The sequence below is a fragment of the Urocitellus parryii genome, chromosome 11, assembly GCF_045843805.1.
Source record: "Urocitellus parryii isolate mUroPar1 chromosome 11, mUroPar1.hap1, whole genome shotgun sequence".
In the NCBI taxonomy this organism is placed as follows: domain Eukaryota; kingdom Metazoa; phylum Chordata; class Mammalia; order Rodentia; family Sciuridae; genus Urocitellus; species Urocitellus parryii.
The window spans coordinates 101,643,990-101,657,231 of record NC_135541.1 but is presented as its reverse complement, the minus strand read 5'-3'; the positions used below and the strand labels follow the sequence as shown (position 1 = coordinate 101,657,231).

The 13,242-nt window shown below is 40.3% G+C and overlaps 1 protein-coding gene across 1 annotated transcript in view; it reads right to left on the bottom strand.

Moving 5' to 3' along the window:
* Positions 1-2,596: 2,596 nt before the first annotated feature.
* The window catches only part of Fndc7 (fibronectin type III domain containing 7), a 29,227-nt gene continuing 18,581 nt past the window's right edge, over positions 2,597-13,242 (bottom strand). Inside the window, exons 9-12 of the mRNA XM_026402848.2 lie at positions 12,352-12,606; positions 9,891-10,151; positions 6,878-6,907; positions 2,597-2,628 (exon numbers count right to left, since the gene is read on the bottom strand). Of these exons, the coding sequence (XP_026258633.2) occupies positions 2,597-2,628; positions 6,878-6,907; positions 9,891-10,151; positions 12,352-12,606 (578 nt within the window). The remainder of the gene's footprint in view (positions 2,629-6,877; positions 6,908-9,890; positions 10,152-12,351; positions 12,607-13,242) is intronic.

Genomic DNA, 13,242 nt, shown 5'->3' with positions numbered 1-13,242 from the left:
CTCAATCCTCCTCTATGTGTGCTCTTCGATGCATCAAACTCCACTTTTAGGGGTCATTGCCTTTGACTTGTTTCCCTTTAATGTGCAAATAAATGCTCTAGGAAAGATCTCTTGTCGGGGCTGCCACATAGGAACTGAGCCCTGAGTGATGAGAATGTGGAGATGTCACAAGCCAGCCATGGGCTGTGTGTGTGTGAACTATGAGCAGTGAGAGCACAAAGTGGACTGAACCAACATTACCTCTCTGTTTGGGCAGTCCTCACTCTGGTCTTTTTGCTGGCTCTGCCTATGATGCCCACACAGCTCATGAGATGGGCATGGCCTTCCTAGATGTCAGCCAATCTGCTGACAGCAGACGTCAAGAAGCTAGACTCAACTCCCTGAAACCTGACCCCTTTGCCCTTTTTGGGATAGAATGTTCCATGGAAACTCCCCTTGTGTGTTACCTATATGAGAATAAAGAATTCCAGTGGCTCTCTCTCTCTTTCCAAGGACACTTAAGGTCGAAGAGCCATCTCCAGATTACAGAAAAGATATTTCTGTGTGGTTGCATGCTTTCTTTGTCATTTTCTTGAGTTACTGGAATAGTCAGATTTTGTGAACCCTGCATTAGGTCACCAGCTAGGATAGATAGTGACAATCTCTTATCATTGATACATTATATATCTCTAACTAGTCTTTCAGAAAAAGCATGTCACCTTCTCCCTTAGTTTTGATAGGTTAATTCAGAAAGGGAAAGGAGAATCAGGCACAGTGGTGCACGCCTGTAATCCCAGCAGCTCTGGATGCTGATGCAGGAGGATCAAGAGTTCAAAGCTAGGGCTGGGGATGTGGCTCAAGTGGTAGTGCGCTCACCTGGCATGTGTGCGGCCTGGGTTCGATCCTCAGCACCACATACAAACAAAGATGTTGTGTCCGCTGAAAAACAAAAAAATAAATAAAATTCTTTCTCTCTCTCCTCTCTCTCTCTCAAAAATATATCTTTAAAAAAAAAAAAAAAGAGAGAGTTCAAAGCCGGCCTCAGCAATGGAAAGGGGCTAAGGAACTCAGTAAGACCTTGTCTCTAAAAAAAAAATACAAAATAGGGCTGGGGATGTGGCTCAGTGGCTGAGCGCCCCTTAGTTCAATCCCTGGTACCCCTCCCGCCCCCCACTCCACCCCCCCCCCCAAAAAAAAAAGAAAGGGAAAGGAGACATAGGGAAGGAAGTTTACCTTTCTTCAGTGCTAACTCCATACTCCCAACTCCCTCTGGGCAGTGGTGGGGTTTTTTTTTTGGGGGGGGGAGGGGAGGTTACAGGAGATTGGATTCAGGGACACTCAACCACTAAGACACATCCTCAGCTCTTTTTTGTATTTCATTTAAAGACAGGGTCTCACCGAGTTGCTTAGTGCCTCGCTGTTGCTGAGGCCGGCTTTGAACTCATGATCCTCCTGCCTCAGACTCCCAAGACGATGGGATTACAGGTGTGCACCACCATGCCTGGTCTGGGCAGTGTTTTATGGTTGTTCCCAACCATAGACATTCTTTCCCATGCTTTTGGGGAGTAAACATTAGTTGTGTGCATATATGTGTTATACAAGTTCTACTCACACTGTTTTTTAATTAAGTGACAGACATTAAAAGGACAAACATTTTTCTAGGTACAAGAGATTTATGTTCTATACCATAGACTTTCTCCTCCAAAGATGAAAAAAAAAAAGCAGTTACAATGTGAGTGGGGAACACAGCCAACAGGATTGATGTTACTCCCCCGAAAAGATATGTCGGTGTCATTCTGTCACAGTTTGAGTCTCTGCCGTTGGCTGCTGCTCTATCTGACATCTTTGCTGACTCAGAAAGCATGACCAAAATCCTTCTTGTAACAGCCCAGGAGCTCTGCTTTCCCAGATGCTCCCGCAGATGTCAAATCATGTGACGGTTTGGCTCAGCAAACCCTGTAAGCAGCTCAGCCTTTCTCCTAACTTGCAATAAGGGCATTTGTTACCACAGCTTGCCCTGAAAGCTGCTGCTATCCAACCTAAGCTGAAGTCCTGGTGGAGGTTTGTTCTGGGATGAATGCTGTCCTTGCGTAGGTGGCTTGACTTCTCTGGAAGTGAATGTTTCTAGCCCCTGAATTGCTAGGGGGCTGCATGGCAAGTGCTGGTGTTGATGAAACACTGAAGTGGACATATTGAAATCTATGGTGTGTCTGGATGGGAAATCACTGAATTTCTGCTAAATAGAGCTTTTATGCTTCCAGGGCTCTTTTATGCTTCTGGTGCACTCTGGCAGCCTTCCAGAGGAATTTCTGGATCCTTATCTCCAGAGTCCTCTCCACAGCTGACATTGAATTCCTCTGCAGGTGATGACACACCTGACCTTGCCCTCAGGAAGCAGTCAGAGTTACTTTTGTAAAGGCCAGAAGAGCTTTATCTATCCTAGAGGAATTTAATATTCTAATAGATCTTTTCCATCTCTAACAGTTGAAAGGACTCTGCAACAAAGAAATGGGAAGAATTTTTTTAAATAAACACAAAAGTTTGCTGTGGATTCTCACCAAATCAATTTACATTACTCACTTGGTCAAGTCTCTGTTTTTATCTGGGACTTACTGTATCATTCTGCATTCCTCTTCCCTCTGTAAATCACTGGAAAGGACAGGAAGGGAAGAAGCAGTAAGACACATTAAATATGCAGACATTTTTTTAAAACTAAAGAGCACAAATGTCACTGAGGTTTTATTTGTGTTTTGATTTGAAATGCAGCAATTCACAGCTAGTAAGGAGGAAACTGAGACAATCTGACTGTTCAAAAGGCAAAGTGTTCAAACTCACCAGCAATTTCTGACTAACCAGGGTGATCTCTCTGGCTTTATGAAACAAATGCATCTGAAGAATCTTTTTGAACTCAGACTACTGGCTCACGACAAGGAACTTTCTTCCATCCACAGGCCAAATGGCTGTGTTCCACAGGGAGCCCCAATATTTCATTCATTCAGGGAGTTGTGCAGGGGGAACATAAACCTGTCCAACTGCTAAGCAGTTGTGGACAAAAATATTCCTTAAAATTACCCCAGGATGCACAGGTGACACCCACATGGTGACAGTAAAGGATGCCCCATGGGGTGATGTCAGACACAAACCCTTCACTTTTTACTTCAAATAGGTTATTTTCCTCTTCCTTTCAAGATGCGTCTAATTTTCAGTACCAAAGTAACTTTCCTGAGCTGTGGTTTTCAAACTTTAAGTTGTATCAGAATCACCTGAAGGACTTGTTAAAACAAAGATGACTGGACCCAGCCCCAGAATTTTTGATTCAGTACGTCTTTGGGGGAAACCCAGAAATTTCATTTCTGAAAGCTTTTCAGATGATGATGATGATGTTGTTGGCCCCAGGACCACACTTTGAGAATAAATGAGTTAAGGTGTTATGAGAATATTATGAGGGCTTAGGTTAAAATATAATTACCTTAGTTAAGAGTAGCATGTTAAAATCTTAATAACTGGCACATACCATAATAGAGTATGATATGAGCTTAAATTGATTCTGAATTAGTAACTACCATTTGTTAGTTACTTACGATGAGCACTGTATCTAGTAAGTTACATTTCATTTAATTCTCTTTAGGTTTTATGAAATGATTATGATTTATTCCAATTTTCAGTTGAGAAAACATGGGCTTAGAGAGAACTGAGGCAATTTGATATAATATATATGTAAATATAAAATAATATCAGCAGAATTTGAATCTAGATCTGTCTCTTAGAAAGTCAATTCATGCAGGTGACAAGCTTTAGGATAATCCAGGAGTTAAGGAAGACCAAAAGTCTTAGACCAGAAACATTCCCGAGGCTCCCCAGATCATATCCAGAGGCTCCACATAAGCCAGGGTTCTGATTTGACTTGTTGTGTGTACAGGGAGAATACTAAAACTGGAGACAGCAATTTAGAACTTCCTCCTATATATAACAATTTCCATATGATTATAGAGGTCTTCAAAGGACCTGGCTTAAAGGTTTTTAAAGATCTTGCAGGATTTCTACAAGGATTTACTTCATGAGAAGGGCCTATTTCAGGTTGATGACAGACTTGCAAGGATAAGTTGCAGCCCAAAGACACAGAAAAGAGAAGAGTGGTGATCTTCAGCAGCACTTTTCAAACTTTGTGTAGGTCAGAATCACCTAGGAATGTGCTAGAAAATACAGCAGTGCTTTCTGCAATGCTAATACTCTTGCAATCATCCTAAATGTTCCTAAAACCCAGCAGACATACTGTAGGAAGTATGGCAAGCACCAAACCATAAAGCAACACAGAACAAGAAAGCAAGAATTCTCCATATGAAAAGGGAAAACAGTGGCTATGGTGGGCAGACTAAACGGATCCCCCCCACCCCCCCGCAAATACTAAAACCATGGAGAAGATTGTGCTGGAGGCTGAACTGGTGGGAAATAAGAAGAGAAAGGCCAAGTGATCCAGTTCTAAGCTTCATTTTTCATTTTCTTATTAAGACAGTAAAATCATGAAGTTCAAAAAGAAAATAAAAATACAGCAGCATTTCAATGGGCATAGGGCCTGGACCCCTGTATTTCTTATTAGTTTTTTTTTTGTTGTTGTTGTTGTTGTTGTTGTTGTTTTAGATTCTGATACACACCAAAGTTTAATAGAGCCCAGGCTTCTCAGACTTGAATACACATACAAAAACCTAAGGATTAGTTAGGTCAGAGTGGGGCCTGAGCATGTATATTTTTTAACAAACTCTCTGGGAATGCTGATGAGTAGCAATGCTTAGGTGTAATGAAATTTGATTTGCATTTTGCTGCACTGGGGATTGGTTACTGAGCTACATCCCTAGCCCTTCTTATTTTTTTATTTTGGGATAGGTTCTTATTAAGTTGCTAGGGCCTCACTAAATTGTTGAAGCTGGCCTTGAACTTGCCATCCTCCTACCTCAGCCTCCCAAGTGGTTGGGATTACAGGCATGTACCACTGTGCCCAGCTCTTTTTTTTTTTTTTTTTTCTGGTGGATGCACTAGGGATTGAACCCAGGGCCTTGCACATGGTAAGCACATGCTCTATTACTGAGCTACATCCACAATCCCTAAAGCAATTTCTTATAACTAGTTGTTTCCTCAGTTTGTTTTCACTAAGCCAGGCCTATTTCTCTATAACTATGGGAAACAAAAAGTCTTGAAAAATTAATAGGGATTGTGCTTATTTTAGACCTGCAGGTGGGTCAGGAATTGGAAAGTATGTGCACTGCTGTGCTCAGAGAAGCAATGGGCTGGGAGAAGAAAAGGAGCCCAGGCAGAGGACAGGCAATGGAGAGAGACTCTGGACCACCCAGGCCCTGGCGATGGAAGGTGTTGGGTGGAGAGTTGACCACCGCTGGGAAGCTGTCCTCTGTTGCTTGTTGACAGGGAGGCTTCATTTCCACTCACACCCTCTGAAGCCAGCCCTATCTGACTGGGATCAGGAGAATTTGTATTTTGGAATTGATTATATTCCCTGAGGGGTTTTCCTAAGGTCCCACGGCAAGCTGTTCCCTAGAGGAGTGTGGCAAAGATTCCTCATGAAGCAGTTTATGCTACCTACTAGGCCAGCGCCCAGGACTGTGTGTGTGTGATCATCTCCACTGTCCTACCCAAGAGTAACTTCATGGGGGCAACCAAAATGTCCTAAACAGCATCAGCCCTGAGCAAAAGTGTAAAAGCACTGAGGGTTGTCTTTATTCCAACTCCCTTTCAACATCTCCTTTTCTCCACTGGGGATACCACCCATGCAAAACATCTAGCTCTCTGCAGGCTATTAACAAATTCCCATCTGATGACTAAAAGTCTGTCAGAACAATAGCATGGGTATCACCAGCATGCCCTGAATTTTGTTAGGAATGCAAAGTCTTGCACCCTTCCATACCTAACAAATCAGAATCTGACTTTAACAAGGCCAAGGTGATGTGTATACATAAAAGTTTGGGAAAGCTGGGCACAGTGGTGCATGCTTGTCAAACTCAGGAGGCCGAAGCAAGAGAGTTGCAAATTCAAGACCAGTTTCAGCAACTTGGTAAGGCCCTAAGCAACTTAGCAAGACCCTGTCTCAAAACAATTAAAACAAGGGCTGGGAATGTAGCTCAGTGAGAAAGCACCCCTGGGTTCCATCTCCAGTACCAAAAAAACAAAAACAAAAACTGCTCTAAAGCAGCAGTTCTCAGTCTTGACTACACTTTAGAATCACTTAAAAAGCTTTTAAAAATTCTGATATCCAGCTAGGCACAATAATACATGCCTTTAACTCCAGCAATTTGGGAAGCTGAGGCAGCAGGATCACAAGTTTGAGGCCAACCTCAGCAATTTAGCAAGAGTCTCAGCAATTTAGCAAGACCCAGTCTCAAAATTTTTAAATAACAGAAAGGCCTGAGGATGCAGCTCAGTAGGTAAAGTGCTCTTAGGTTCAACTCCCAGTACCACCGAAGGAAAAAAGTCCTGCTGCCCAGCCTCCACTTCCTACCAAATTGAATCAGACTTTCTAGAAATAGAGCCCAGGCTTCAGTTAATGTTAAGCCCTCCAAGGATTCCAATGTACAGCAGGGAAGAGAACAATCTTTTTAAAGTAGGAGAGATTAAGGAGCAGACCCTCCAAAAAACTTTTGCGTTTTTCTGGGGGACCCCAGAAGACTTCAGAGTCCAGAATCCAAAGGAATTCACTTCAATTGGTGGAACCGAAGGGCTGTATAATGGGAAAGAAAATGTGACGGGAGGGGAGGGCAGGACACTCTTGCATCAAAGAAAGAAATCGTTTGCCTAACTAATTGGAGCATCACCTTTGACCCTGATTTCATTAAGTGACCCAAATGCAATAACAAAAAGTCCCTCTGTTTTATTCATGAGAAAAATGACTTACCCATTCCAAGGGTACTTCCAGAGCAGGTTACTGTAAATAAAAACACAAACACTGAAAATACATTCCTTGATGTATTTAAGAAGATGTAAATTTTAAAAAAGATATAAGTTAAGAAAAAAATAAGAGGAAAGTGAACCAAAGAATGAATAAGAAGAAATTTGGGTGATAAGAGGAGACACCTATTAGCACTATGACCTTGGGCAAGTCACTTCAGTTTGTGTGTGCAAGTGTCTCAGTTTATTGGTAAAGTGAATAAGAATGCCAACCTCACAGGTTTATTAAAAGGGTTAATGGAATTAATACACATAAAGTATTGTTCTTGGAACAAAGCACTCAGTATTTATTACTTCATTTATGATACTGTCCTGATTATCAGAATAAGGCATCACTGACATTGAAATAAATGAGGAAACTTGGTTTTGTTTTGTTTTGTTTTGTTTTCTTTCCAGAAAGACTGAGAAAAGGTGAATTTCCTAACCAGAGTCTAGGTCCTTATTAAGGTGAAATGGCAGCAGGCTTGAGATGACACCCCACTAAAGAGTTCTAACAAGGACTTCTGGCAGCTAACAAACCATCAGAGGAGTGAGTCTCTAAGGGTTGACTTGCAAGCCTGGATCAGGAAAACAAAATAAAAAACAAAAGGATTTCATTACTCATTCACTTAGCTGTGTGATCATGGGTGCATCAATTGGCTTGTTCATTCTTTTTTAATTTAAAACATATTGAGGGGCTAGGGATGTGGCTCAAGCGGTAGCGCGCTGGCCTGGCATGCGTGCGGCCCGGGTTCGATCCTCAGCACCACAAACCAACAAAGATGTTGTGTCCACCAAAAACCAAAATAAATAAATAAATATTTAAAAAAAAAAAAAACATATTGAGCAACAGTTATATGCTAAGTAAATACTAAGAGTCAGAGAGATCATTTATTAAGGGATATGGCACACATTCAAGTCACAGTCATATGCTGTGGTAAAGATAAGGGTGTCTTGAGGTCATAAACAAGAAAGAGACAACACTAACTTGGCCTATGAGAAGTGGAGAAGGTCAACAGAAAATTTGGGCTGTTTTCTGGATGGGGATGGAGTAGAATGCTCTTCTGGACAAAGAGAAGAGTACTGCATTTTCTCAGAAACATGAATAGCATGGTCTATATGTGTGTTGGGGGCAGGCATGTGTGAATGATTCCATGCCATAAGACTAGAAAATAGAATCCTCTCAGGAGGAGGGGTTGGGGTTGTGGCTCAGTGGTAGAGCACTTGCCTCGCATGTGTGAGATACTGGGTTCGATTCTCAGCACCACAAATAAATAAATAAAGGTCCATCAATAAACTAATAAAACATTAAAAAAAAAGGAATCCTCTCAGGAGGGGTGCTGGGGAATGAGCCTACCCAAATAGTAGCTACCCACCACATAGCTATTGAGTACTGGAAATGTGGCTAATCTGAACTGAGATGTGCTATATGCATAAAATATACACCAGATGTATAAAAAAGATAAACTATCTTAATTTTCACTGATTGATTAGATATTAGAATATTTCAGACACATTGGTTTAACTAAAATGCATTATTAATTTTACCTGTTTCATTTTACTTTCTCAATGTGGCTACTAGAAAATTTTAAATTTTCATTCATGATTCACATTAAATTACTACTGGACAATGAAGATGTATATAGACAGATAAGAAAAAGAGCAGGAAAGATCTTGAACACCATGCTTAGAGGATCAGATTTCATCCTACGGAGCAATGAAAAACCTTTTTAAGATAGTGAATCATAAGACAACTGGGCCAGGAACATCCTTGTAGTCCCAGCATTCAGAAGGCTTCTCAGCAGGAGCATCAGTTGGGCCCAGGAATTTGAGGGCAACTTAGGGAACAGAATGAGACCCTGACTCAGAAGAAAAAAAAGTGTTAAATTCTAAACAAATTAAAAATATGTAAAGATGAATTTAGAGATTAGGAAAAGAGAAAGGTTGCAGATGAAGCTTCAGTAGCCTCTGCACTGGTTTCCTCATTTAATAATTGGAGACAATAAAATCCATTGAACCTCTCAGGAACATTTTGATCATTCACTGAGATATGGAATGTGAAAACACTCGATAAACTGCAAATCATTATTCAAATCGATGAAGTACTGTTATTGAGCTGTAGGCTCCTCTTCCAAAGAGCTCACCCTTACCCCAAGAACCTGTTCCTATCTCTTCCCTGCCTTGGGCCAGCTTGTCTTGGGGAAAAGATAATGAAAAAACAAGGAATCAGAGCGTGACATCCAAGGACAGTGAGAACACCCTTTCAGGAGGAGCTGGCCTTGTTCCATCACCAGGAGCCATCTCAGACTTCTTGTCACCACCTACTTTTAATTGGAAAATTTGAATTCTGGGTGTCAGTAAAGGTTTGGGAACCATTTATTCCTCGTCTTGTTTTTGCCTGTGAAGCCTGGGCTTCATCATTTCTTTTCTTTTCTTCTAGAAATGTGTGAAAAATATATGACTGTGCCCTGGGCAAGGTAGCAGAGTTTGCTGGAACTCAGAGCTGGAGAATTGTAATGTCTTTCTGCCAACGAGGGTGGAAATGATGGCATCACTGATTGCCACATTTTGTGATCAGATTGTCTGCCCACTCATATATCCAAACCTCGTTTACAACTTATAAATTCATTTTTTTCCTGATCTTCCAACTTTTCCTCAGTCATAATTCTCAATCTGTGCAATTGAAAGTTCAAGTTTCTTAATTTTCACCAGGGTATCTAGCCTCATCTCTAAGACCATGTTAAAATTGTCCCCTAATCTTAAATCTTTTTGAATTTTCTTTACTATTTAAGCAACAAGCATCTGGTGTTTTCCCTGAAGAGTAAGACAGAGACTGAGAAGGGAAGAGCACTTCAAATTGAATAAGACCACAATTCCAAAAATTGCTCGGGGGTCCCTTGAAGCGTCTAGAAATTTCACAGATAGCAAATGATTCACAGATCTGAGTTGAGGGTTCAGTAAGGGGTCATAACTTGCTTTACCTGAATATATTTTTTTGGGGCAAAAAGTAAGCTTCAATCCTGTTTCAGCAACGGGTGAGACCACCACAGTATATACATCCCCGCAGGGTATTTCAGTAACATCACAAAAACTCAAGCCAGCACTTGGGGTGCATGTGAAAATGCCTTTGGAGCCATAGAGGTCAGTGCTGTAGTTGGCAGAACCCCTGGAGGCTTGCCAGTAGATCCGGATGCCATTAGGCCCCAGCCTATATAATTTCACCCCCAAAGGGCAGCAGGCATCTGCAGGATAAAATTAAATACAAAGTCACTTATTCTATCATCACACACAAACATGGCCTTTATTACTCAGGGGAAAAAAATGCAAGTAAACTATTCCAAATAATATGATTAGTTACTGAATAGAATAGAGCAAGATTTGAAGGGATGTTGAAGTTCTTCTAATGCTGAGCCACATGATCAGAAATCTGTGTGTGAGGGTGGTATGGGGTATGAATTTTTAACATAGAACAATGGTGATTCAAAAAGTTCCACACTTGGCAGAGATATGCTGTATTGTACGTGACTCAAACTATGAGTCAAATGCCCAGAATCCTATTAAGATCCCTGTCAAGATAATGGGTCCCAGTTTCATTTGATTTTAGTGGGACAAAGTTTAAATATAATTCATTGCATTCATCTCTAGTTGAAAAACACTATTTTGCTGAGCTGAGTGGCATGACACTTTGGGAGCAGCCTCTTACATGACAGGCTGGTAGCCAGGTTGGTTGGTCCACATTTCATCCATGCTAAGCTGATTAGGTACTTTTTTGATCTTTTCTTAAAATCCTTGAGCAGGCCACACCTTAGATGTTGATGAGGGCACAAGAGGCTATTGTATGTTTTGTAAAAGTTGTTACAGATAAGCAGTCTCATTTGATTTATTCTTCAAAAGGATTTTTTTCAGGTGTGAAGATAAGCAATGGGCCATATTCCCAAAACTAATTAATGAAATTAATGGAAGATGGTCAAAACAAAGTATAATCCAGCTAACATAAATTGAAGCATACTGCACATGCTTTCATATTATGATTTGATTCTCAAAACAACTTTAAGGAATAAGCTAGAATAATACTATTATTATTATTATTATTATTATTATTATTATTATTATTTGGTATCAGAATTGAACCTAGGGGCACTTAACCACTGAGCCACATCTCTATCCCTTTTTATTGTTTTATAGAAACAGGGTCTCATAAGTTGCTGAGGCTGGCCTTGAACTTGCAATCTTCCTGCCTCAGACTCCTGAACAGCTGGGATTACAGTTGTGTGCCACTGTGCCTGGCTAATTTTTATTTTTTCTTACCAGTGAGGATGCCTGGAAGATAAGGCCAACACAGCTTATCAGAAATCATGTTTATGTAGACTCCCTGTTGAAGACTTTTTCTATTATCTCTGAGATGCCAAAATTACATTTCAACCTTCCTATCCCATGCCCCAGGCAGACATAACTAATTGATCATGGTACTCTTTTTTTTTTTTTTTCCTCAGGCCAGGAAGTCATCCTCAGGAGTTTTTCAAAGAGTTTTCCCTCCAAGCAGCCACTTAAGTGAATTTTGAATCTTAATTTGCTAGCCCTGCACCATTTTTACTTCCCCCTGTTATTCCCTGATGGTTTGGTCCTTCTGATGATAAGTAACAAAATTGTCAGTAGACAGATATTTTTGCTATCTTAGCCTGTCGAAATACAAAAGCATGGGAGGAGCTAGAGTGGTTTAGAAGAGAGAGAGGTGGTAGCATAGTAGAAAATAAGAAAAATAAGAAAATAATGCAAACCAAATAGAATGTATGATCTACTGCTTTCTGAAAACTCTGCCATCCTGAGTTACTTTCAGCTGCAAGTCTTTATGTCATAAAAATATGTCATTCCTTCAGAAAACATGCACCTGAAGGTGGTCAGCAGGAGAGGCGATTCACCAACTACCCACAGAAGCATCTGAAGCTCTGAGGTCAAGGGGAAACTGTAAATATTTTAGAAAGTAATCTGCATTTATAATGCAAACTGGGTGGAGATGCAGCATCTTTTTAAATGAGAAGGAAGGGTTGTGCCTGGCTCTGGAAGTGCTGAGTCCTCACTGATACTCCAGTAGTAGAATTGAGAATTTATTTACTTACTATAGTGTGGTGTTTGAGTAAAATAAGGAAGAGAGGCAGAATGGGAAGAGAAACTCAGATTAATCCCAGTCAATAAGAGATTCTTATTTCATTCTCCCCCAGAAATTTACAAAATGTAAACTGCACTGCAAGCATAGTTCTTATATAAAAATATTCCCTCTCTATAACAATAATGAATACCCCTGGAAACTTAAGTAGAAATTGAATAATCAGCATAGCCAATGAATCATTAATACATCATAGACACATATTTATTTTATCTTGCTGAGCACCATTGATTTATATAAATTGTATAATTTTTTTTTTTAAAAAAGAATTCACTTACTAGAGGAATAACTTTGGTAGGCGCAGTCTGCAGTCAACCCAGTGGCACTAATTGCTTTTAATGCTACTGTGTAGTTGATGCCACACGTGATACACCCCAGGAGGCAGTGACTTTGATGGGTATGACACTTAGACTGTCCAATATGTGATTCCAGGACTGTCACGTAGGTTTGAGCTGCCATCCCAATAGTCCAGCTCACATTGATTACTGATTGGGTGACCTGAGTTACTGTCATGCCAGTTGGACAGCATGGCACTTAAGTGGGGAAAGAGAGAAAGAATTAGGTTTTATTTCCACTGAAGATGATTTTGTGAAAAACAACTAATAATTGTACTTTGTCTGCATTTCACTCAATATCTTAAATTTCTCAAGCTTACTATTGTTAACCAAAATTTTCCATGGGTCACACCCTCTGTTATATCTTGTAACATCAACTCTTTTTAATGAGTACTTTCCCCAAGAATGCAGAGCGCTAACAGGCTGTGATTAGTGTGAGGTTTTCCCTTTTCTTTCAGAATAATCCTTTTTGTTCCTCAACATGAGAAATTCTAGATACAGACTGCAAAGCAACGGATCCATTCACCTCTTCTCCCAATAGAACACCTTATAGCATTTGCAAGAAAATGTATTTTGCTTTTCCTGAGCACTTTGTAGTACATTACTGATATAAAAACTTGATTTCCTGCACTGGGGTTATGGCTCCGTGGTAGAGCACTTACCTAAGATTTGATCCCTGGCACCAACACCACCCCCCATGCCCTGAAATTAAAAAAAAAAAAAAAAAAAAAAAAAAAAAAACTTGATTTTTTTAGCCTCCTAAGATACCATGTCATCTCAATTTTTCAATTTTTCAGAGACCCTTTATATAAGACATAGAAACTTTCTTCTTTT